Here is a 24,026-nt window from a genome sequence, read left to right as displayed (position 1 = left end):
TGCACCCGATATTAATATCCACTAATAGATGTGCGGACATTTTTGTTCAGGTAGTGCTGATAATACCGTAACACGGTGGAGTGCTTCTGAAATGCTTACGAATTTTTGTAGACAATCCCGGAGAGGTCGGCCTGCTGCGGGTCGAAGATGGAGGAGACACCGGCGGCGGAAAGCGCGCCGGCCAGGCTGGAGAAGCCCTCGAGGCGCATGCGCGGCACCAGGTAGGGGAGCTCCGTGGGGCGCGCCGACGCCAGCAGCCGCAGCAGCGTCTCCGGAGGCAGCTGGGACTCCAGCCGCGACAGGCCCTGGACGCCGCGCTCGTCCGGCAGCAGCAGGAACATGGCGAACGACTCGTCCTTGTACGGCAGCCCCAGCACCTGCGACCGTCAACACGCGTGTATAGCAAGGCTGCTTGTGGGAAATCAACGGGTGGTTTTAATTAAATTGCAGCCGCCCACAAAGGTCCAGTGTGACCTGCAATTATAGTGCGAAAGTGGGTAGATATCCTAATGCGTTAATGCGGAACCGATCTACGCTGGAAAATATTAGCTCCAGGTTTGGTCACCAGGTACAAAACGACACGAATTAGAAAATAAATAATTCATTAAGAACATTCTAGGTGCCATTCTAAGCGTCACTTAGGAACTTTTTCTTTGAAGTGCCATACATACTGAGACACTATGTTTTATTTTTGATAATACAACTACAGAAAAACAGCAATAATGTTCTAACTAGTAGAATTGTAATCAAGTGTCTCATTTTTTTTTACAAAAGGAAAACAAAATTTAACAAAAAAACTCTCATTACTGACTTCTGATTTTTACACAACTCCGTTCTTGGGATGAGATGTTACGAAGTTTACTGTAGAGCTCCCTACGCTGTTGAGAAAACCATGGCAACATCTACAACAGGTATTTTTGTTTTGCATCTGATAAACATGGTTGGTCTTTCAGATGAAACAGCATGACATACGTCAGCCAGGAACATTCCCTTTTTCAATACGTTGACATTTTTCCGTTCTTCTGTTTCAGTGTAATAATTCTAAATAACTATTTGTAACGGACGAGTATGGGACTCTTCAATCCTACTCCATTTGGAGATCTTACACGCCTGTATTGACAATGTTTCAGCACCAACTTTAAAATCTAAGAAGTCAGTTATACGAATTGGAGTTACATGGAATAGGTTTATAGTTCAAACTGACTCAAAATCTTGTGTAAACCCTGTAGAACAAAACCTCTGAGGTGCACTGCTCTGCACAGAGAACTAGAGATGGGCAAAACTGTTCTTTTCAGAGATCGGATCAGAACTGTTCACTCCCTGAAATGAACTAGCTCTTTTTCATGACTCACCACTCATTCACAACAGAAAATAAATGGAAGGCACATTGCCCTTTAAACTTGGTTTATTCCAGTACTATACCTGTATTTTGATCTTATTTGATCCTATTTTGAAGTAACACAGATAATGAGTAAGAATTTTGTATTGTTTATTGAAATTTCCACAGTATGACAAAGTTTTTGATTACTGATTTATTTTGCACTATCGTGGTTTTTTGGGTGATCAGAAAATGTTGCAACTTGAAATTGACATTAACAATATATTTGGCTATAATGTATTAAAATTTCATTAACCTCGTTCAAGTACATCGCAAGCCATATATTTTTAAAGTGAACATTTCCTTCCGAAGACGCCTAAAATCGCAAAACCCGTACTACAATAAGAAAAAAATATATAAATTTGACTGTAAGACCAAAGTGCTGCATATAGCCTTCCGCAGAATGAAACAAGGAAAATATTGGTGTATCACTTTTGCTATACGTTTATCGGTTCGCTCGTAATTAAAGTGTAAATTCGAGTGACCATAATAAAAAATCCTATAGTAAGAGTAGCCGTCAGGAACCTAATCTGATCAGTTTAAACAAATGAAAATAAAATAAAAACAAATGATGTATACATAACATAATTATGTAATATACATAACGGTATTACTATGAAGAACAATATCCAGTAGAGACGAACTCCGATGCAGAGGCGCTGAGTCAAGCAGGTCGAGCCGGGAGCTGTATTACTGTGTGAGCTAAGACCGCAGAGACCAGAGTGACACCTGAGTTGCTTTGCTCAATGCTCTGGCTAGAGTCGAGAACGGTGGGGTGAGCGTTGAGCGGGCGAGTTCCGAGGGTGGGGGGAGCGGTGAACGGCCACCAGTCACCCGCTCCGAGACAAATCGTCCGTTCTCTTGCGAGCAGGTTGTTGCAAGTAGTTCTTATGTTCTCCGCTAGGAGGCTCTCAGTCCTGTTGCCCGCATCAACTGCCCAGAGGGCAGGACGTGCGACTGAAACGATCGCCGATGGAGTGCTATGCTAAGTTAAGGTGCGCCAGACACTGCACGCGGCAAAGCACAGAGAGGGCACAGCATATGTGAAACACAAAATCCAATGGGGCACTGCACAATGCAGGCAGCCAAGGCAGAAGCAGGGCAGAGGCCGGCGCTGGCTGTGTTGTATGGCGTGCAGTGTGCTCTGACCAGCAGAAGCCCCACTGGTCTGCTCCGACTCTCTCTCTCTCTCTCTCTCTCTCTCTCTCTGCTGTGGGAAACGTTTGGAGCTACCGTTATTTTTTTCTGAATCACTGATTGTTCACTCCTTTGAAAGATTCAACTCTATGAATTAGTTCAGGAGCGGATCCCCCATCTCTACAGAGAACAAGCACCAACTAGTAATTAAGCTTTGAAACATTCTCTCCATGAACAAGTTAGGGACATGCAACAAAGTACCGTGAACACAATAGCACTGAAATACATTTTCTGAAAAAAAAAAAGCTCTTACAAGGTTTAACAGTTTCAGTCTTCAGAGGGAAAGAACAAGGAAAACAGTCCAGTAAACATCGGCTCTGAAAGCCATACCTTAAGAGCTATAAGCCTTTATTTATCTTCGCAACTGTGAAATGCATCTCTTGTAACGAACAAGTGTTCATGGCTGTTAAGGTATGCATTTCAGAGACAATGTTTACTGGACACTATTTCTTTATTTTGGTGCATGCTACTTCCAAAAAATGGAAAGCAAAGAGCTTACAGTAAAGAGATCTATTTCACATTATCGAAGATGCACAAGTGTTCATAGCTTGTAAGTATACATTTTAGACACAATGTTTACTTGACTTTTTTTCTTGCTGTTATCCATACTGCCATCTCTGTAGGTTTGTCGGAGGAGTCCTGCTTCACCCGATATACGGAGGGTGTCTCTCGTAAAAACCATCAGACACATTTTCTCTTAAGCTTCCGCAGTTATCTGCAGTTTCGATTTTGGAATGTGTAGGTGGAGTCAGCCCAAATGGCTATTGCTCATATCGTCCGTCAAGCAAAGCTCTGTGTCGACGGAAATGCTGGATTTTTCGACGTTACAGCACCCCCTGGCCCTCGCTAACTGCTACCGGCTGCTCAGTCGCTGATAAAGTTATATATATATATATATATATATATATATATATATATATATATATATATATATATATATAACGGCTCAGCCAGAGCCGTTTCATGAATCTTGCATTAATGACGCGTCTTGCATGCTTGTAGTGCCGATTTTATGTCTCACTACACTGTCAAGTTCATAATCAGCCTCTGGAGGAACATGAGCTAATGTGTACATTTATTTCGTTTCTGTATATCGTTCCCACTACCCATTTATTCCATGAAAGACACTGACTGAATAAACGCGTGTTTGCAAGTGGGTTTCAGATGTTTTTGCGGGCGGTCAGGGTTAGTAAACGTAACCTGTAGCCGTTGCCTACTTAACCCTGTGAGGAGGTAAAGCATAGAATGAAATGCAGTGGACAAGTCCAAAGATAAATGCTAGCTCTGAAAACTGTTGAAGTGGATCCGTCTCCTCCCCCTATCTGAAAAGAAGAACCATTTCGGCCAAGCGCTACGTTTCGTCACTCTTGTGGCGGGCTGTGAACAGACATTCTCTCTTCAGCTGTCTTGTTCGGTTATGGAATTAGGCATTTGAATGCAACAGTGCAGCTTATAGCAGTGTTTAATCTGCTCTCTTTCAGCTCCCTTACTTTAGAAAAACGTTTTGTGTTCCCTTTTCTGGTTTTTGTTAATTGATTTAGTGTGTTGAGGGCATTTGGATGGGAGCATACTTTGTTCACATCAGGGCTATCACCACGCTTGTCCTGAGTTCGATGCATCAGGTATCGTGAACTCTGCCCCTTTGCTAATTTTACTGTCTATTTATCCAAGTATTGTGTGGGGAATATTGATGTTAAATTCAGTTATATTTCAACTGGTGAACCTTTGGGAACTTATACCACCATCATTGTCCATTACCCATTATTTGCGATTCTATAGTTTTCAGTTAACATGGCCATGCTTCTTGTAGAACGTGAAATTCTGTTCCTAACCAATTCTTGGACGCCTGGACAATTATTCCTCCCTGGTTATTTTTGATTTTTAACAAAACATTTGCGACCAAGCATCTCTGACGCGATACTGCCCACTGCCCTCTCTGTTCATTCTTTGATTGCGTCAATGCAAGTGAATTTAAATGATTCTTGCCCAACAGCCTGGAACCTTGATGTCTCAACTGCTAGGTCGATTCTTCCACTCACAATGATCAATGTATAGTCATTATTCCATCGTTATATATGCTAAGGGACTCCCTAATAAATAAGAATTTTCGAATTGGAACCATAGGCTACATCGTGTGCTACTGTTTACGCCTTGAATACCTTGTCTGACAAATGTGCTTTGAAGTGCTGTCAGTGGCACTGCGATGTTTTGCCTTGACTAAACTGTCATCATTCATGATAAAAGGATTTCCCGTCTCTTTCAATCGTTTTGCTACCAAGCACACCGTCTCCCTTCCAGCCACATCCACTTACCTCTGAACGATGTTGGATGCAAAGTACGCCAGTTATGCAAAACACAGTTTTTTCGAAGTTCCCAAACATGTTCCAGCACCTCTGTGCTATCATCAGTGGGTTTCTGTTTTATTTAATCTGTAATGTGAACATTTTTACTAAATGATTACCAAATTATGTGAATATTTAGTTCAAACAACAATTTGTTTCTTTTAGTTAGTACCTTTACACTCTGTTTGCACGGTTTTGCAGACTCACTTGTGTATTATTTATTACAGGTAGCTGGTCATCTGCAACCAAACAATGTTGATGGTAAATTTTGTTGGGAGTTAATCTATCATTTTATGGTTTAAGCGTAATTTAGTTCCTCGCGATATTTCGCACCTATATTAATTTTTACTTACGTTTTTGTGTGGCAAGCCCTTTTCTCTCAGCAGATGCTGGGACTTCTGATATGTCTAGATAAGATTCTGACAGGTGACATGTACGTAACCATCCTGTATGATCAGTTGCATCCATTCACGTCCACTGTGCATTCTGACAGACTTGGGCAATTCCAGCAGGACAATGCGACACACAAACTATTCTGAGTTTAAACACTTCCGCTGGCCACCCCAGACATGAACATTATTGAGCATATGTGGGATGCCTTGCAACGTGTTGTTCAGAAGAGATCTCCATCCTCTCGTACTCTTCCTGATTTGTGGACAGCCCTGCAGGATTCATTGTGTCAATTCCCTCCAGTACTACTTCAGACATTAGTCGAGTCCATGCCACGTCGTGTTGCGGCACTTCTGCGTCCTCACAGGGGCCCTACACAACATTACGCAGGTGTACCAGTTTCTTTGGCTCTTCAGAGTATAAACCCATAGCAACCGCAGTAAAAACACACGAAACAAAATCGCTACGAACTTGTGCACCAGCCTAACTGAGCCGTGGTAAAAATTGATGTTTTGAAGAGCGCGCCGCAGCGCGTAGTGCGAAGCAGTCGCCCTCCTTTTCTGACGGTGGGGCCGCTGTGGCAATCGCAGCTTTGGTGTCTCCCTCTGGTGGGAAAGGGGAAAAGGTTGCCTGTTCACGTGCATTTCAGGGGCGCTATGAGCTCCCCATGGAGTGAGTTGAAGGGTCAGTCTGAGTTAGTCTGGGTCAGTCTCTCGTCCCCAGCTCGCTCGTCTGCCTATCTTCCGCATTTGTTAAGCACTTAGTGTCTGTCTGTCGTTCGGAGCTGTCTCTGTCATGTTTGTCCGATTCGGTGTGTTAACGAATTTATTGCTTGGAGTGTACCGACCTAATTCCTGAAATATGTTTTGATCTTGCCTATCATCTTGAGAGGCGGTATCTGTGTACTGTAGTGCATGTTAACTTGTTTGGCCAACCTTGTATAATTTTATATAAGATTGCATTTCATGGGCTTTTATGTAAATGGTCATTTTAGTATATAAAGTTGGCACCCTTCCACCGTAACACTCTTCTTAGAAGTTGCACCTTCGGTGGCAATGTTAATATTTTAATTTTAGTGTTTTGTACCATTTCCATACCTCTTATGGGGTGCATAGTTTGTGTGCTTGTGTGAATTGTTAAAACTTTTAGTTTAAAGTAATCTGGTGTGTTGCAGATTTGCACAAGTGTAGTGTTTCAGAGGTTGTTGTGAGCGGTCGTAACTACGGCCGTGTCAAAAGGGTGCGGCAAGGTTCTCAGCCCAAAAGCTCATACAGTCAAAAAATTTGTTTCTTTCTGCCTCTGGATAAATTGTAACTTGATATTTATAGGGTGCTTTCTGATTATAATTTTCAATCTGTTTCTTTTAAAAAATGCTTTAGGCATCATTGAAGTGAATAAATCCCCATTTGTTAAAAAGGAATTTGCTTATAATTTCATCAGTTACTCCCTGGCAACTACTTCCACGCTCACATAGTGTGGTTAAATGTGTTAATGTTTGTTGTGTACATAGTTCCGCGTAGTCAGCGCGTACACAACTTTCCCACTAGAGCGCGCCCCGCTAAGCACAACAGCGCAGGCGCAGCGCTCGTCCGTCTCCGCACTAAAAGTTGGCGCTGCCATAGAGACAGACCAAATTCTGCTTCCGCCGATCCGTGTATTAATATGTAACGCAGAGAATGAGACTGCTGCTAATGTACAACCTTTTCTCCTCGCGGGTCGCACTCACACAGTGATACATGAACGTGTGAGGTATTATAACGAGTTTACAGACCTCCGATTAGTCAGTCTGCATTAGTCTGCATTTGTCTGTACCAGTCTGCATTTGTCTGCATTAGTCTGTACCAGTCTGTACGAGTTCTACATTTGTCTGTACCAGTCTATAGTCAAGTTTCAGTCTGCGCCTAGTAAGATTATCATATTGCTGTACATAGCCTTGAAGATAAATGTATAGACACTTTGTCAAGTATCAGAGGTATACCTGAGAATAAGATTAACGTACCAATACCAAAGGAACTCCAGATTGTCAGTTCTAAATAGCATCCAGAACCAAGTTAAGTAATTTTTATGCTTCTTTTTATTTTAATAAATCTGTGCGAAAATTAATCAAGTTCTGTTTAAAGTTGGTCACCGTCATTCTGCTACTCTAAGCGTGCAAGTGGCATTTCTATCGTCTGACCTAACGGCAGAAGATAAATACGCCACGATAAGACCACGAGACATATTGCTGACACTCGCCTACTTGGTTAGAGCGACAAGTCAAATAATCTGATGGTGTGTGTACCGAAGGTCTTACAATACGCACACCACACATAGTGTGGTTCAATGTGTTAATGTTCTTGATGAATCGCTAGTAAGTAAAATAAATTATTAAGAATATTCTTTGAAAATAAATCAACGGTTCACTAATAAAAATGCTCGGCTTGTCAATATTTGCAAGCTGCGGAGCACCACAAGACCGAGACGGAGTCAGTCTCGACCACCTGGAGTAAATCGTACAACTCGCCAACAGTTGTACAGCGCGGGCCTACCTGGCACTTGAGAGTGGTGTCGTGGATGTAGAGGACGTCGGACTCGTGCTCCATCATGTCGACCTCGAAGGCCTCGGTGTCGCTGACGGTGAAGCGGGCGCGGTGCGTGCTGGAGACGGGGAACTGGTGGCGCCAGGCGGCGTTGAAGTAGAGCGCGCTGGCCGCCAGCAGGCCGCTGTTCGCCTGCAGCGCCGGCGGCACCACGGAGCGGATCTGGCCGCGCGTCCTGTCCGACACCCACTGGTTGACGAAGGCGGCCGCCTGGCCGGGCTGGCCGGCGATGTCCAACGCGAACACATCGCTGGCCAGCGCGCCGCGCACGTCCTGCGCGTACCGCGGGTTCAGCGCCAGGCTCTTGTCCAGGAAGATGGCACTCGCCACGTTCGAGATCACCGTCTGCAGCACAACCGTCGAGATCACTCTTCAATTGTTCCGTACTAACATAAGTTGTAATGTCTTAATTCTCAACAGGAAATCCAAAAAAAAAAAAAAAAAAATAGAATTTGACTGAGTTGAGTATAGCATTCAATGACATTTAAAGAGCAACACTTAGGCGGAGTCTATCGTGATCTGTGGCACACGTGTATTTCCTGTTGCTGAGGGGACGTGTTCGGTTTGATTTAATGGCGAAACATGCGTGGGATAGCCCACAGCATGCGTCATCGCTTCTCCGCTGGAGGCAGCTGTGGTGGAAGAGTGGTTGGAATTGGCCAGCGAAAGCTTCCAATTAGCAAACTGGAGCGAGAGAGCGGCTGCCTGGAGACAGAGCTAGAAGCGTGGCAGAGCAGCAACACAGTCGCGTTGACAAACGGACAAGGTTGATTCTGGCTTGCTGTCAACACGAGTGTTGTGTACATAGTTCCGCGTAGTCAGCGCGTACACAAATTTCCCACTAGAGCGCGCCCCGCTAAGCACAACAGCGCAGGCGCAGCGCTCGTCCATCTTCGCACTACGAGATGGCGCTGCCATAGAGACGGACCAAATTCTGCTTCCGCCGATCCGCGTATTAATATGTAACGCAGCCAATGAGATTGCTGCTAATGTAGAACCTTTTCTCCTCACGGATCACACTTGCGCTGTGATACCTGAACACGCGAGGTATTATAACGAGTGTACAGACCTCCAATCAGTCAGTCTGCATTTGTCTGCATTAGGCTGTACCAGTCTGCATTTGTCTGTACCAGTCTGTAGTCAAGTTTCAGTCTGCACCTAATAAGATTATCATATTCCTGCACATAGCCATGAAGAGAAATGTATAGACACTTTGTCAAGTATCAGAGATATGTGAGAATAAGATTAACGTGCCAAGACCAAAGGAACTTCAGATTGTCAGTTGTAAATAGCATCCAGAATCAAGGTAAGTAATGTCTATGCTTTTTATTATTTTAATAAATGTGTGCAAAAATTAGTCAAGTTCTGTTTGAAGTTGGTCACCATCAATCTGCTACTCTAAGCGTGCAAGTGGCATTTCTATCATCTGAGCTAACGGCAGAAGATAAACACGCCACGATAAGACCACGAGACATATTGCTGACACTCGCCTACCTCGTTAGAGCGACAAGTCAAATAATCTGATGGTGTGTGTACCAGAGGTCTTACAGTACGCACACCACAACGAGACATCATTCCGGCTGGAGCAGTGGATAGTGTTTACCTTTGTACGTCTGGAGGATGCAGTGTTGCTGGAAGCGACAAAGTGCTTGGTGCAGTGTGGTTTCCTTTACGACAAGTTGAAGACAGTGTGCAGTGCTGACTTGTGACATCTTATCATGTAAACCGTTGAGCCTGTGCTGGCACGCTTTATCTGTCTGATTCGTGTTTTACATGTAAGTTTACCTGTTATTGTAGTCGCTTTCCTTGTGTCGTTGCTGTGCCATCACGAGTTGTCACTCAGCTGTGACAGGCTGAAGAGCCACAGGAACAGAATTTTGGCCGTGGCAGCGCGACCCAATTAGGGCGCTGTCAGTGACACAAGCGCTGGCATGACTCGGCGTGCGAGACCAGACGGACACATCGGACAGAACTTGGAATAACCGAGCGAGTTACACGGGACCGAACCCTGGCGTGCAAGCGAGCAGCCGAAAAGGACGAATCTCAGCAGACGCCTTTGTAGGTGTGGCCTAGTCGGCAGCCAATAAGAAGAGTGTGTTTTCCGAACAATGGCACAGCAGGTGCTATTTGCTATAGAGCGGTCTGTTCCTGGCGGTTCCTGGAAAGCACCACCTGGGGATTATTTTATTTATTTTTGCCATACACAGCTGCCCTCATTTCTGCTGAAAGCCGTTTCTATTTCTCTCTCTTATTTGACTGGTACGCCAATGGTCTCCCATCAGATCACCAAAGTTAAGCGCTGTCGGGCTGGGCTAGCATTTGGATGGGTAACCATCTGGTCTGCCGAGCGCTGTTGGCAAGCGGGGTGCACTCAGCCCTTGTGAGGCAAACTGAGTAGTTGATTGAAAAGTAGCGGCTCCGGTCTCCGAAACTGACATTTGTCTGGGAGAGAGGTGTGCTGACCACATGCCCCTCCATATCCGCATCCAGTGACGCCTGTGGGCCGAGGATGTCACGGCGGCCTGTAGATACCATTGGGTCTTCTAAGGCCATTTCGGATGGAGTTTAGTTCTATATGAATGGTGAAGTGCTTCTAGGAAAGAGCAGAAAGCTGTTATTGGTGTCTGGATATAGGTTCTTAGTGCAAGGGTGAATGATGTGACAAGTTATGGGATAGAGATACAACACATATACAGATGGTGGTAGTATCACGTACAAAAGGTATAAAAGGGCAATGTGTTGGCGGAACTGTCATGTGTACTCAGATGATTCAAGTGAAAATGTTTCCGAAGTGATTATGGCCGCTCTGCGGGAATTGACACACTTTGAACGCAGTATGACAGTTTGAACTGGACGCATGGGACATTCCACTTCGGAAATCCTTAGGGAATTCAATGTTCGCAGGTGCACAGTGTCAAGAGTGCGTCGAGAATACCAAATTTGAGGCATTACCTCTCACCAAGGACATACGATGGGTGTATCCGTTAAGTCAGTGCGGCAAAAATTGCTGTTAATGGGCAACGCAAGTGCCTTTGCTAAAAGCACAATATGGCCTACAGCGCCTCTCCTGCCATCGTGACCTTATCGGTTGGACCCTAGACGACTGGAAAACCATGACCTGGTCAGATGAGTCCCGATTTCAACCGGTAAGGGCTGGTGGTATGGTTCGAGTGTGGCGCAGACCCGACGTAGCTATGGACCCAAGTTGTCAACAAGACACTGTGCAAGCTGCTGGTGGCTCCATATTGATGTAGGCTGTATTTACGTTGGTGGGCTGGGTCCTGTGGTCCAACTGAACCGATTATTTGACTCTAAATGGTTATGTTAGGTTTCTTGGAGACCATTTGCACCCATTTATGCTCATGTCACTGGCCCACAATTGTTGGTGATTGGTTTGAAGAACATTATGGACAATTCGAGCGAATGATTTGGCCAATCAGTAGGAGCGCTTCGGTCCTCCAGCAACATGTGGCACACCGATGCAAGAAGAGAAGCAAATTATTTTGCCTATGGCGAATCTTATTTTTTCCCGTCAGATCTCATGGCGTTTCCTCTATTGAGCAATTTCAGCTGCCCCATGGTCACTTATTTCGATATGTCCTTCTGATGTTCGTGCGGTGATGTAAAGGAGTTTTTATGCGAAACTGGACATGTGTCATAGCATTGTATACGGCTTTTTCTTTCAAACGGTGTTTGTACCCAGTTAAACAAATTTACCATAAATCTCCAGTACCAGTATTTAACAGGTTTTCGTTTAGCAGTCATTCCAAGTCGTAAGTACATGATCGAATGATATTAAGCAGTGTGTCGTTGCGATAGCTCGTCGATACGAAGCGCAGAGCTTTTCATTTCTCCATCATCAACATTTTTCTCGATAACTAACTGAAAACATCTGCACTGCATTGTGTTTGCCCAGAAACCAGCCGTGAAAGTTAAACCGTCTATTAGTCGTGTTGAAAAATACTGCTCCATCCGTGACACAATAGAAAAGTCTTGTTATGTTACATTAAAAAATGCCTTTAAATTGTTAAAAGAGACTTGTTAACAACAGTAACAAGCACTCATGTAACGACAGAAATGTTATCTATCGAGAGATACAGCTCCCTTTAGAGACCTAAAACTTGTTACTTATTACAGTCACAGTTGCCAAGTGAAACAGGTGATTACCGGTTTCGGTTGTCGGATGGCATCTTAAGATTTTTTTCAGGTTGATTTCTTCGCCGTGTATGCCTGCCTTAACATTAAAATCCAAAATTCTTCAACACTAAAATACAAGGTGACGTAGTTGACATGTTACACTCCAACCAACTTGAAAAGATCTGAAGATGGGCGCTAAACGCTGATATCTGTAATCAACGGCTTTACTTCGCAACAATGACTGTAATGAATAATCAGTTTTTGGGTGATCTGTTTATTGTCAACATCGGGAAGTCTATATCTAAACATCGATGTTGTAACGTTTTAAAGAATTCATTATCGATTAAAACACCGATGTTTAAACTCCCAACTGCGGTATGCTGTAAATATCGATTATCATTGTGCATCCATATTTCGAACCATTATTTCCAGGTACACCGAAGAAGCAATGAACAACGAGTAAAATTTTTTGAAGAGGAGTAAAAGCGTAAAGGGAATAGATTCCAATGCTCTCTTCTCAGTCCATGTGGCAGTCTTGATGGTTTAGAAGACACGTTCAATGGATGACATACCCTGCATAGACTACGGGTTAATAAATCGCCACAGAGCAATAGTACCACCGATCACCACCAAAGGGGAATAGTAGACTGCCATCTGTCGCCACTGAGGATAGTGGGCCACCAACCGCCGCCACCGACCATAGTAGCCTACTGACCACCACTGCCAAGGATTGTAGGCTATCGACTGCCACTGCTGAAGATAGTAGGATACCGACCTTTGCTACTGCCTATAGCAGGATACTGACCACTGCTGCCGAGGATAGCAGGCTACTGACCACCACCACTGAAGATAGTAGGCTACCAACCACCACCGCTGAGGATAGTAGGAACCGACCACCACCACTGAGGATAGTGGAATACTGACCACTCCCGCTGAGGCTAATAACATACCGACAACTACAACCGAGGCTAGAAGCCTAGTGACCACTACAACCGAGGCTAGTAGGCTACCGACCAGTGCCACAGAGGTTAATAGGCTATCGACTGTTGCCACAGAGGAGTGTGGGCTAATGAATGCTGTCACAGAGGATAGAAGGCTGCCACCAGCTGTGACAGGGGATAGAAGGCTACTAACAGCTGTCACGGAGTATGGAGTATAGTAGGGTACCAATTACTGGAGGATAATAGGGTGCCAAAAAACACCGTGAAGGATAGTAGGTTACTGACCACCACCATGAACGATAGTAGGCTACCGACCGCCACCATGAACGACAGTAGGCTACTAACCAACATCACAGAAGATGGTTATCTACCAAATGCCTCCAGGAGGATAGTAGGCCACTGACTGCTGCCATGGAGGATAGTAGGCTATCGACCAGTGCCAGGCTATCGACTGTTGCCACAAGGGATTGCGCGCTGCTGGCCGCTGTGGCCAAGTGGTTCTACATACTTAAGTCTGGAACTGTGTTGCTGCTATGGTCACAGGTTCCAATCCTGCTTGGGGCATGGATGTGTGTGATGCCCTTAGGTTAGTTAGGTTTAAGTAGTTCTAATTCTAGGGGACTGATGACCTCAGATGTTAATTCCCATACTAGTTAGACCCATTTGAACCATTTGATTGTGGGCTAATGACTGCCGTCACAGAGGATAGAAGGCTACCACCTTCTGTGACAGAGGGTAGAAGGCTACAAACAGCTGCCACAGGGTATGGAGTATAGTAGGCTACCGATTACTGGAGAATAATAGGTTGTTGACCATCACCGTGAAGGATAGTAGGCTATTGACCACCAACATGAAGGACTGTAGGCTACCGACTGCCACCACAAATGACAGTAGGCTACTAACCACCATCACAGAAGCAAATACCTGCAGAAAGGTAGTAGGCTACTGACTGCTGCCATGGAGGATAGTAGGCTACTGACTGCTGCCATGGAGGACAGTAGGCTACTGACTGCTGCCCTGGAGGACAGTAGGCAACTGACTGCTGGCATAGAGGAAAGTAGGCTACTGACTGCTGCTGTGGAGGACAGTAGGCTACTGACTGCTGGTGTAGAGGACAGTAGGCTACTGACTGCTGGCATGGAGGACAGTAGGCTACTGACTGCTGGCATGGAGGACAGTAGGCTACTGACTGCTGGCATGGAGAATAGTAGGGTATTGACTGCTGCCATGGAGGACAGTAGGGTACTGACTGCTGCCATGGAGGATAGTAGGATACTGACTGCTGCCATAGAGGATAGTAGGGTATTGACTGCTGCCATGGAGGACAGTAGGGTACTGACTGCTGGCATGGAGGACAGTAGGCTACTGACTGTTGGCATGGAGGATAGTAGGCTACTGACTGCTGGTATGGAGGATAGTAGGGTACTGGCTGCTGCCATGGAGGATAGTAGGATACTGACTGCTGCCATGGAGGATAGTAGGGTATTGACTGCTGCCATGGAGGACAGTAGGGTACTGACTGCTGGCATGGAGGACAGTAGGCTACTGACTGCTGGCATAGAGGACAGTAGGCTACTGACTGCTGGTATGGAGGATAGTAGGGTACTGGCTGCTGCCATGGAGGATAGTAGGCTACTGACTGCTGGCATGGAGGATAGTAGGGTATTGACTGCTGGCATAGAGGACAGTAGGCTACTGACTGCTGCTATGGAGGATAGTAGGCTACTGACTGCTGGCATAGAGGAAAGTAGGCTACTGACTGCTGCTATGGAGGACAGTAGGCTACTGACTGCTGGTGTAGAGGACAGTAGGCTACTGACTGCTGGCATGGAGGACAGTAGGCTACTGACTGCTGGCATGGAGGACAGTAGGCTACTGACTGCTGGCATGGAGAATAGTAGGGTATTGACTGCTGCCATGGAGGACAGTAGGGTACTGACTGCTGCCATGGAGGATAGTAGGATACTGACTGCTGCCATAGAGGATAGTAGGGTATTGACTGCTGCCATGGAGGACAGTAGGGTACTGACTGCTGGCATGGAGGACAGTAGGCTACTGACTGCTGGCATAGAGGACAGTAGGCTACTGACTGCTGGTATGGAGGATAGTAGGGTACTGGCTGCTGCCATGGAGGATAGTAGGCTACTGACTGCTGGCATGGAGGATAGTAGGGTATTGACTGCTGGCATGGAGGACAGTAGGCTACTGACTGCTGGCATTGAGGACAGTAGGCTACTGACTGCTGGCATGGAGGATAGTAGGGTACTGGCTGCTGCCATGGAGGATAGTAGGGTACTGGCTGCTGCCATGGAGGATAGTAGGGTACTGACTGTTGCCATGGAGGATAGTAGGCTACTGACTGTTGGCATGGAGGATAGTAGGATACTGGCTGCTGCCATGAAGGACAGTAGGCTACTGACTGCTGGCATGGAGGACAGTAGGCTACTGACTGCTGCCATGGAGGATAGTAGGCCAGTGACTGCTGCCATGGAGGATAGTAGGCTACTGGCTGCTGCCGTGGAGGATAGTAGGCTACTGACTGTTGGCATGGAGGATAGTAGGATACTGGCTGCTGCCATGGAGGACAGTAGGCTACTGACTGCTGGCATGGAGGACAGTAGGCTACTGACTGCTGCCATGGAAGATAGTAGGCCAGTGACTGCTGCCATGGAGGATAGTAGGCTACTGACTGCTGTCGTGGAGGACAGTAGGCTACTGACTGCTGCCATGGAAGATAGTAGGCCAGTGACTGCTGCCATGGAGGATAGTTGGGTACTGACTGCTGTCGTGGAGGACAGTAGGCTACTGACTGTTGGCATGGAGGGCAGTAGGCTACTGACTGCTGGTATGGAGGATAGTAGGGTACTGGCTGCTGCCATGGAGGACAGTAGGCTACTGACTGCTGCCATGGAGGATAGTAGGGTACTGGCTGCTGCCATGGAGGACAGTAGGCTACTGACTGCTGCCATGGAGGATAGTAGGCTACTGACTGCTGCCATGGAGGATAGTAGGGTACTGGCTGCTGCCATGGAGGACAGTAGGCTATTGACTGCTGCCATGGAGGATAGTAGGCCACTGACTGCTGCCATGGAGGATAGTAGGCTACTGACTGCTGTCGTGGAGGACAGCAGGCTGTTAGCAGTCCTCAAGGAGGCGAGTGCCGACTCACCGTCGAGGAGTTGATGGCGCGTATCGTGTCTCCTAGCTGCACCCAGTAGGTGCGGTACGAGGTGGATCCCTGGCCGAGCACGGCGGCGAGCTGGTGGGCCGTGGGGCCCTTGGCGCCCACCTGGAGCGCGGACAGCACGGTGGCGATGCCAAGCGGCGACAGCACCACGTTGTCCTGCCCCGGGAAGGCAGTGAGCAGCGTCGTGGCCAGTCCCGCTATGCCAGAGCTGACGTCCGTGTTGCCCGCGCCACCCACGTTCGCGGACGCCGACGAAGGGGCGCGGAACACGTAGGCCGTGCTGGGCGCCCACAGCGCCAGCACGACTAGTGCCACCACTCTCATCGTGTGCAGCTGTTAACAGCACAGCAGGGTGCAGTCAGTAGGCGACGCACGTGTGCTTCAGAGCTGGCTGCAGCTGTTCACTGCTACAGACAAAACAAAGTGCTCAGACTTAAATTCATTTGTAGTGTCAGCCTGTGTTGTGGACATGGGTGGAATTTATCACTTATGCCACTTAATACACTACTGGCCATTAAAATTGCTACACCAAAAAGAAATGCAGATGATAAACGCTTATTTATTGGACAAATATATTATACTAGAACTGACATGTGATTACATTTTCACGAAATTGGTGTGCATAGATTCTGAGAAATCAGAATCCACAACAACCACCTCTGGCCGTAATATCGGGATTGATATGCCTGGGCATTGAGTCAAATAGAGCTTGCATGACGTGTATAGGTACAATACCCCCGCAGCTTCAACACGATACCACAGTTCAATCAACAGTAGTGACTGGCGTATTGTGACGAGCCAGTTGCTCGGGCACCATTGACCAGACGTTTTCAATTGGTGAGAGACCTGGAGAATGTGCTGACCAGCAGTCGAACATTTTCTGTATCCAGAAAGGCCCGTACAGGTCCTGCAACATGCGGTCGTGCATTATCCTGCTGAAATGTAGGGTTTTGTAGGGATCGAATGAAGGGTAGAGCCACGGGTCGTAACACAATTGAAATGTAACGTTCACTGTTCAAAGTGTCGTCAATGCCAACAAGAGGTGACCGAGACGTGTAACCAGTGGCACCCCATACCATCACGCCGGGTGATACGCCAGTATGGCGACGACGAATACACGCTTCCAATGTGCGTTCACCGCGATGTCGTCAAACACGGATGCGACCATCATGATGCTGTAAACAGAACCTGAATTCATCCGAAAAAATGACTTTTTGCCATTCGTGCACCCAGGTTCGTCGCTGAATACACCATCGCAGGCGCTCCTCTCTGTGATGCAGCGTCAATGGTAACCGCAGCCATGGTCTCCGAGGTGATAGTCCATGCTGCTGCAAACGTCGTCGAACTGTTCGTGCAGATGGTTGTTGTCTTGCAAACGTGCCCATCTGTTGACTCAGGGATCGAGACGTGGCTGCACGATCCGTTACAGCCATGCGGATAAGATGCCTGTCATCTCGACTGCTAGCGATACGAGGCCGTTGGCATCCAGCACGGCGTTGCGTATTACCCTCCTGAACCCAACGATTCCATATTCTGCTAACAGTCATTGAATCTCGACCAACGCGAGCAGCAATGTCGCGATACGATAAAACGCAATCGCGATAGGCTACAATGCGACCTTTATCAAAGTCGGAAACGTGATGGTACGCATTTCTCCTCCTTACACGAGGCATCACAACAACGTTTCACCAAGCAACGTCGGCCAACTGCTGTTTGTGTATGATAAATCGGTTGGAAACTTTCCTCATGTCGGCACGTCCTAGGTGTCGCCATCGGCGCCAACCTTGTGTGAATGCTCTGGAAAGCTAATCATTTGCATATGACAGTATCTTCTTCCTGTCGGTTAAATTTCGCGTCTGTAGCACGTCATCTTCGTGATGCAGCAATTTTTATGGCCAGTAGTGTATTTACTCTACGCATATCCATCTTCGATAGATCTTGAGACGACAGCTGTTACTATACCTATGTGGCCCATTCAGCCTGTTTGTAGATCTTATTTTATTAACAATCGTTTTAGGTGCTATATTGCACTATGTTGTGCTCTATCTTTGATACCAGGTGACCTTGATACTGGGTGATACCAGATAAACAAAATTAAACATCTCATACAGCGGAGAAAATGCTTTACATTCGTCCCTACTTAGCCGATGTACTGGCGCCGTTCGCTCCATGAGCACGAAAGAAGGTTCAGCGTAGTGGACATCAATTTTTTGCCCCTCTACTAGATTATGACTACAGTTATCCACTTGATCACATGCTGTCAGAGACGGGCCTGAAGATGGTGTACTATTACACCGAAATCGACTTGACTAAATACACTATTGGCCATTAAAATTGCTACACCACGAAGATGGCGTGCTACAGAAGCGAAATTTAACCGACAGGAAGAAGATACTGTGATATGCAAATGATTAGCTTTTCAGAGCATTCAGACAAGTTTGGCGCCGGTGGCGACACCTACAACGTGCTGACATGAGGAAAGTTTCCAACCGATTTCTCATACACAAACAGCAGATGACCGGCGTTGCCTGGTGAAACGTTGTTGTGATGCCTCGTGTAAGGAGGAGAAATGCGTACCATCACGTTTCCGACTTTGATAAAGGTCGGATTGTAGCCTACCGCGATTGCGGTTTATCGTATCGCGACATTGCTGCTCGCGTTGGTCGAGATCCAATGACTGTTAGCAGAATATGGAATCGGTGGGATCAGGAGGGTAATACGGAACACCGTGCTGGATCCCAACGGCCTCGTATCACTAGCATCTGCACGAACAGTTCGACGACGTTGGCAGCAGCATGGACTATCAGCTCGGAGACCATGCCTGCGGTTACCCTTGACGCTGCATCACAGACAGGAGAGCCTGCGATGGTGTACTCAACGACGAACCTGGGTGCACGAATGGCAAAACGTCATTTTTTTGGATGAATCCACGTTCTGTTTACAGCATCATGATGGTCACATCCGTGTTTGGTGACATCGTGGTGAATGCACATTGGAAACGTGTATTCGTCATCGCCATACTGGCGTATCACCTGGCGTGTTGGTATGGGTTGCCATTGGTTACACGTCTCGGTCACTTCTTGTTCGCATTGACGGCACTTTGAACAGTGGAAGTTACATTTCAGATGTGTTACGACCCGGGGCTCTACCCTTCATTCGATCCTTGCGAAACCCTACATTTCAGCGGGATAATGCACGACCGCATGTTGCAGGTCCTCTACGGGCCTTTCTGGATACAGAAAATGTTCGACTGGTACCCTGGCCAGCACATTCTCCAGATTTCTCACCAATTGAAAACGTCTGGTCAATGGTGGCCGAGCAACTGGCTCGTTACAATACGCCAGTCACTACTCTTGATGAACTGTGGTATCGTGTTGAAGCTGCATGGGCAGCTGTACGTGTACACGCCATCCCAGCTCTGTTTGAGTCAATGCCCAGGCGTATCAAAGCCGTTATTACGGCCAGAGGTGGTTGTTCAGGGTACTGATTTCTCAGGATCTATGCACCCAAATTGTGTGAAAATGTAATTACATATCAGTTCTAGTATAATATATTTGTCCCATGAACACCCATTTATCATCTGCATTTCTTCTTGGTGTAGCAATTTTAATGGCCAGTAGTATATTTACTCTCCGCATATCCATCTTCGATAGATCATGAGACGATAGCTGTTACTATACCTTTATGGCCCATTCAGCCTTTATGGCCCATTCAGCCTGTTTATAGGTCTTATTTTATTAATAATCATTTTAGGTGTTATATTGCACTATGTTGTGGTCTATCATTGATACCAGGTGACCATGTTGATAGTGAGTGATACCAGACAATCAAAATTATACATCTCATAGAGGGGACAAAATGCTTTACATTCTTCCCTACGTAGCTGATGTGCTGGCGCCGTTCGCTCCATAAACAGGAAACAAGGTTCAACGTAGTGGACATCAATTTTTTGCCCCTCTACTAGATTATGACTACAGTTATCCACTTGATCACCTGGTTTCATAGACAGGCCTGAAGAGGGTGTAATATTACACCGAAATCGACTTTAACTAAATAAGACCTACACATACAGCAGAAGGTGCCACCCAATATTTATGTTAACGGAACAGGTGAATGCACATTTGCTTTGTACAGGAAGTCCCAAAAAGAACGACCCGATTTTAAATAGAACTATTTATTAGGAAGAAGGGCTTAACACCAAGAAATTGCATACCAAATTACTTAGAAAAGACAGAAGTCTATAAAAATCCATCATATATGTTCAATTTGTCCTCCATTGGCTGCACGGATGACATCTAGCCGATAGCCGAATTCATCACAAACTGAGCGAAGGTGTCTTCTGTCACTGAAGCCACAGCAGCTGATATTCTGGTTTTCAGTTCATCAGTGTGCGAGACTGGCTGTATGCTCCAGGTCAGCGCTCGTAGCGACATCTAGAGGATTTTTCTGAAACTTTAGACTACGCCGATTACATCTAGCGCTGTTTCAGTTACCTAGTGACATTTGTCTCAATATTATCACAAGTTAAAATCGGGTCATTCCTTTTGGGACACCCTGTGTTTTAATCTTACAGTATCCAAACTACACTCACGACGATGCTATTTGCAGATGACAAGGTAATTATTTCTAATAATCAAAATAATCTACTAAAGTTTTGAACAACATGTCTTGCACAATAAAAACCAGTCCTGTTCAGACAGCTCAGGAAGCTTTTTTTTCTCTTCCTTCGCTCGAGCAGCAGTACCTGACTGGGACCTGGAAAATTATGTGACAGTGATTTCAGTAATCCAGATGGAAGCCACATTGAATCAGAATGCCTACATCAAAATACTGCACAGGTTTTCAAACCATGGTCACGGCTCCCAGGGGCGTTGGCGCCTTACAGTAGCGGCGTCGTGTAGTTTCGTATAACTAATAATTTTGGATTGCTTGCTTTCTGGGTAAAGGACCAACTTGTGCGCTAGTAGTGATATCTAGCGGACCGGTGAGTAAGTGTTCTTATTATGACAGTTTGGTAGATGGCAACCGAATCGTACTACATGTCTCATTTGTTCTTATTCAGTATCTAACAGTTCTAAAGTTAGTTTTGTCGGATACAGATTGTTTTTAATTGTTGTATGCCTTCTGTGATTTGTATTTGCCAAAATGAACAAATTTGAACTGCACGTACGAAACACGAAATTTCGAGTGTATCATGCAGTTCTAAAGATGAAAATGCAGGTAATATGACGAAAGTTACGTGAATTTAGGTATTATATGTACTGCTGTTGAAAATGAACAACGACTACGGTGTGCCATTTGTTTCAAACACATAGCTACTGAAAGCGTGCTTCCTAATAACATGAAGCGACATTTGGAGTCAAACCAAGGTACTTTAGTAAGCAAACTACGAAAACACTTTGACGGAAAAAAAACTTTGGCCATACAAGCTACGATTCCTACAAAGGTTGTTCTTTCACCTTACAATGTTGGCTACCGTGTAGCAAAGAGCAAGAAACCTCACACATGACGGAGGACCTTGTTTTAGATGCTGATCTCGAAATGGTACATATTATGATAAGTGAGTCAGCTGTCAAGCAACTTGCAAGTGTGACTTTGTCAGACAGCGCCATTACTCGTCAAATACTCGATATGGCGGACGATATTAATGTTCAGTTAGTTGAAAAAGTCAAAGGTGATGGTGAATTCGCTATTCAGTTGGATGATGCGTATCTAATTGGTTACGTGCTGTTTATACAATAAATTTCGTGAATATCTACTTTTCTGCAGGAAAATAGCTCTTGGAACAAACGGAACAGACGCCTTTGAAATACTACACTCTTTTGTGGAGAAAACAACATTGAAAGCACTGTAGACATGATGGACGTCGTTAACGTCGGATTGCAAGGTCTGATGCGAAAGAGGCTCCTCATGCTGTTTGGACACACTGTTTTATTCACCGAGAAGCAGTGGTATCAAAAATCATGAGCCCTGGCTTCATGAGATTCTCCAATCAGTGATCGAAGTGACAAATTTCATTACAAATCCGTCATTTAAATCGAGATGTTTCCAACAAATGTGCGTTCATATGGGGGCTGAATACGTTCTCAGGATTTATTACAGTGACTCGCGCAAATGTCTTGAAAAGGGTGTATGAACTCAGGAATAAAATTTACTTTTGTATGTTCAGGAAAATCATTTGAGTTCCCAGAAGCTCGTAGACAGTGGCTTTGTTCTGAAGCTGGCGTATCTTTATGACATCTTTGAAAAACTCAGTTTATTGAATGTATTTCTTCACAGTAATGAGACCAACACACTGTAAGACAAAATTTATGGCTCCAGAAAGGTAATCGTGGAAGGAAAAGTTGGATGATAAAGACATACAATATGATTTCCCTACTCTTCACACGGTTTTAGAAGACAGTGAGTTTCAGTCGAGTGAGGAATTGAAATTTGTGTCTGTAAATGATTTAACTGAACTTTGTGATTACTTTCTCAAGTACTTTCCAAAAGAAGATGATCAAAAGAGTTCGTAAAGATCCTTTCTGTACAGAACTTCCATCAACTCTTACCACTGAAGAATTACAGTAATTTATTGATATTTCATTAGACTCCACACTGAAATCGAAGTTCGTTTCTTCATTGCTGATTAGGTTTTGGAGACTGGTGAAGCAGGAGTATCTGCAGGTACGTAACTAGGCCTTTTGCGACGGTGTACTGGTGTGAGGTTGGTTTTTGGTACTAGCAGTCATCAGCACGATGTACAGATCGCAAATGAATGCGGAGGAAGAGATGCGAATCGCAATTTCCACTTGGACCGAGATTTGAAGAACTGAAGGTGAAGAAACAAGCTCGTCCTTTCCATTGTTGTCGTTACAAGAATAAGATGTAATAACATTAAAAGTTGATCAAAATGTATTGTGTCAAGAGCTAATAAAGAAATAACAACTATTGTTAATTTTTTCTGAAACTTTAGTTTACTTACCCCACACTTCGACCCGGATATCATGTGCGAAATGAGCCGCGGTATCCATGTTCAAGTCAAGGGAACTATGGACCCAAAAAATTTGAAAACCACGGAATTAGCGGAAAGGCTATTTTTTCCACAAAAACAGATTCATATCGCTTTAATGAAGTAGTTTCTTGTTACTTATTTCGGTACTTAGGACTCTGAACACCAATTTAGTTTTAGAACTCAGCGGAAAACTGTTTCACATATCAATTTCGGACCTTGCCTTTGTTTAAAATTAGATTTTCTATGTAATATACAATGCTGATCAGAAAGGAATCAGAAGGCAACAAAACGAACAAAGGTAGCACATATGAATATCTCTACAGTAAACGTAAGCGAGGAATTTCATTGAACGTATTATAACTGATCACCTTGGGAAAAAAATTGAATACGTACTTGCAAATGATTAAATCTTTGATGTACGTATATTCTGTGGTGTCCAGAACAAACCTCCGAATCACCACTGCTTTTTTAAATGGAATATTGTGCTGTTAAGTTGATCCGAATGCACTCTGGAACAAATCGCAACGTTAAACAGCGATAACTTGCTTATTGCCAAGAAATTTACTCCATACAATGAATTACTGCTTTACTATACACGACTATTGGTATACTCGTGGCGCATAGTGAATACACAATACACATAAAATCCGGTGTGGAGTTGTAGTACTGGCTGTATCCGAATCTCTATTGCTCCGGGGCCATAATATCACATTACGGTTATATCTACTCACTCAACGAACCCAATACTTTTCGCATACCCTTAATGGACACGGCAATTCGCATCCACGATGTGAACTACTAACCAGGTTTGCGTACTGAACGCAATTTTTTCAGTGGAATTATCTCAGCGAGATTCTTATTAGACATAGAAGATATAAACT

General features: G+C 45.2%; 1 protein-coding gene across 1 annotated transcript in view; it reads right to left on the bottom strand.

Moving 5' to 3' along the window:
* LOC124776694 (leukocyte elastase inhibitor-like) overlaps window positions 1–24,026 on the bottom strand; it is a 138,891-nt gene that overhangs the window by 24,863 nt on the left and 90,002 nt on the right. Inside the window, exons 2-4 of the mRNA XM_047251798.1 lie at window positions 16,134–16,484; window positions 7,836–8,231; window positions 100–377 (exon numbers count right to left, since the gene is read on the bottom strand). Coding sequence (XP_047107754.1) covers window positions 100–377; window positions 7,836–8,231; window positions 16,134–16,475 — 1,016 coding nt within the window. The 5' untranslated portion in view covers window positions 16,476–16,484. The remainder of the gene's footprint in view (window positions 1–99; window positions 378–7,835; window positions 8,232–16,133; window positions 16,485–24,026) is intronic.

This window comes from Schistocerca piceifrons, chromosome 2 (assembly GCF_021461385.2).
Source record: "Schistocerca piceifrons isolate TAMUIC-IGC-003096 chromosome 2, iqSchPice1.1, whole genome shotgun sequence".
In the NCBI taxonomy this organism is placed as follows: Eukaryota; Metazoa; Arthropoda; class Insecta; order Orthoptera; family Acrididae; genus Schistocerca; species Schistocerca piceifrons.
The sequence above is the reverse complement of the archived record's forward strand: the minus strand, read 5'-3'. Positions and strand labels throughout refer to the sequence as shown.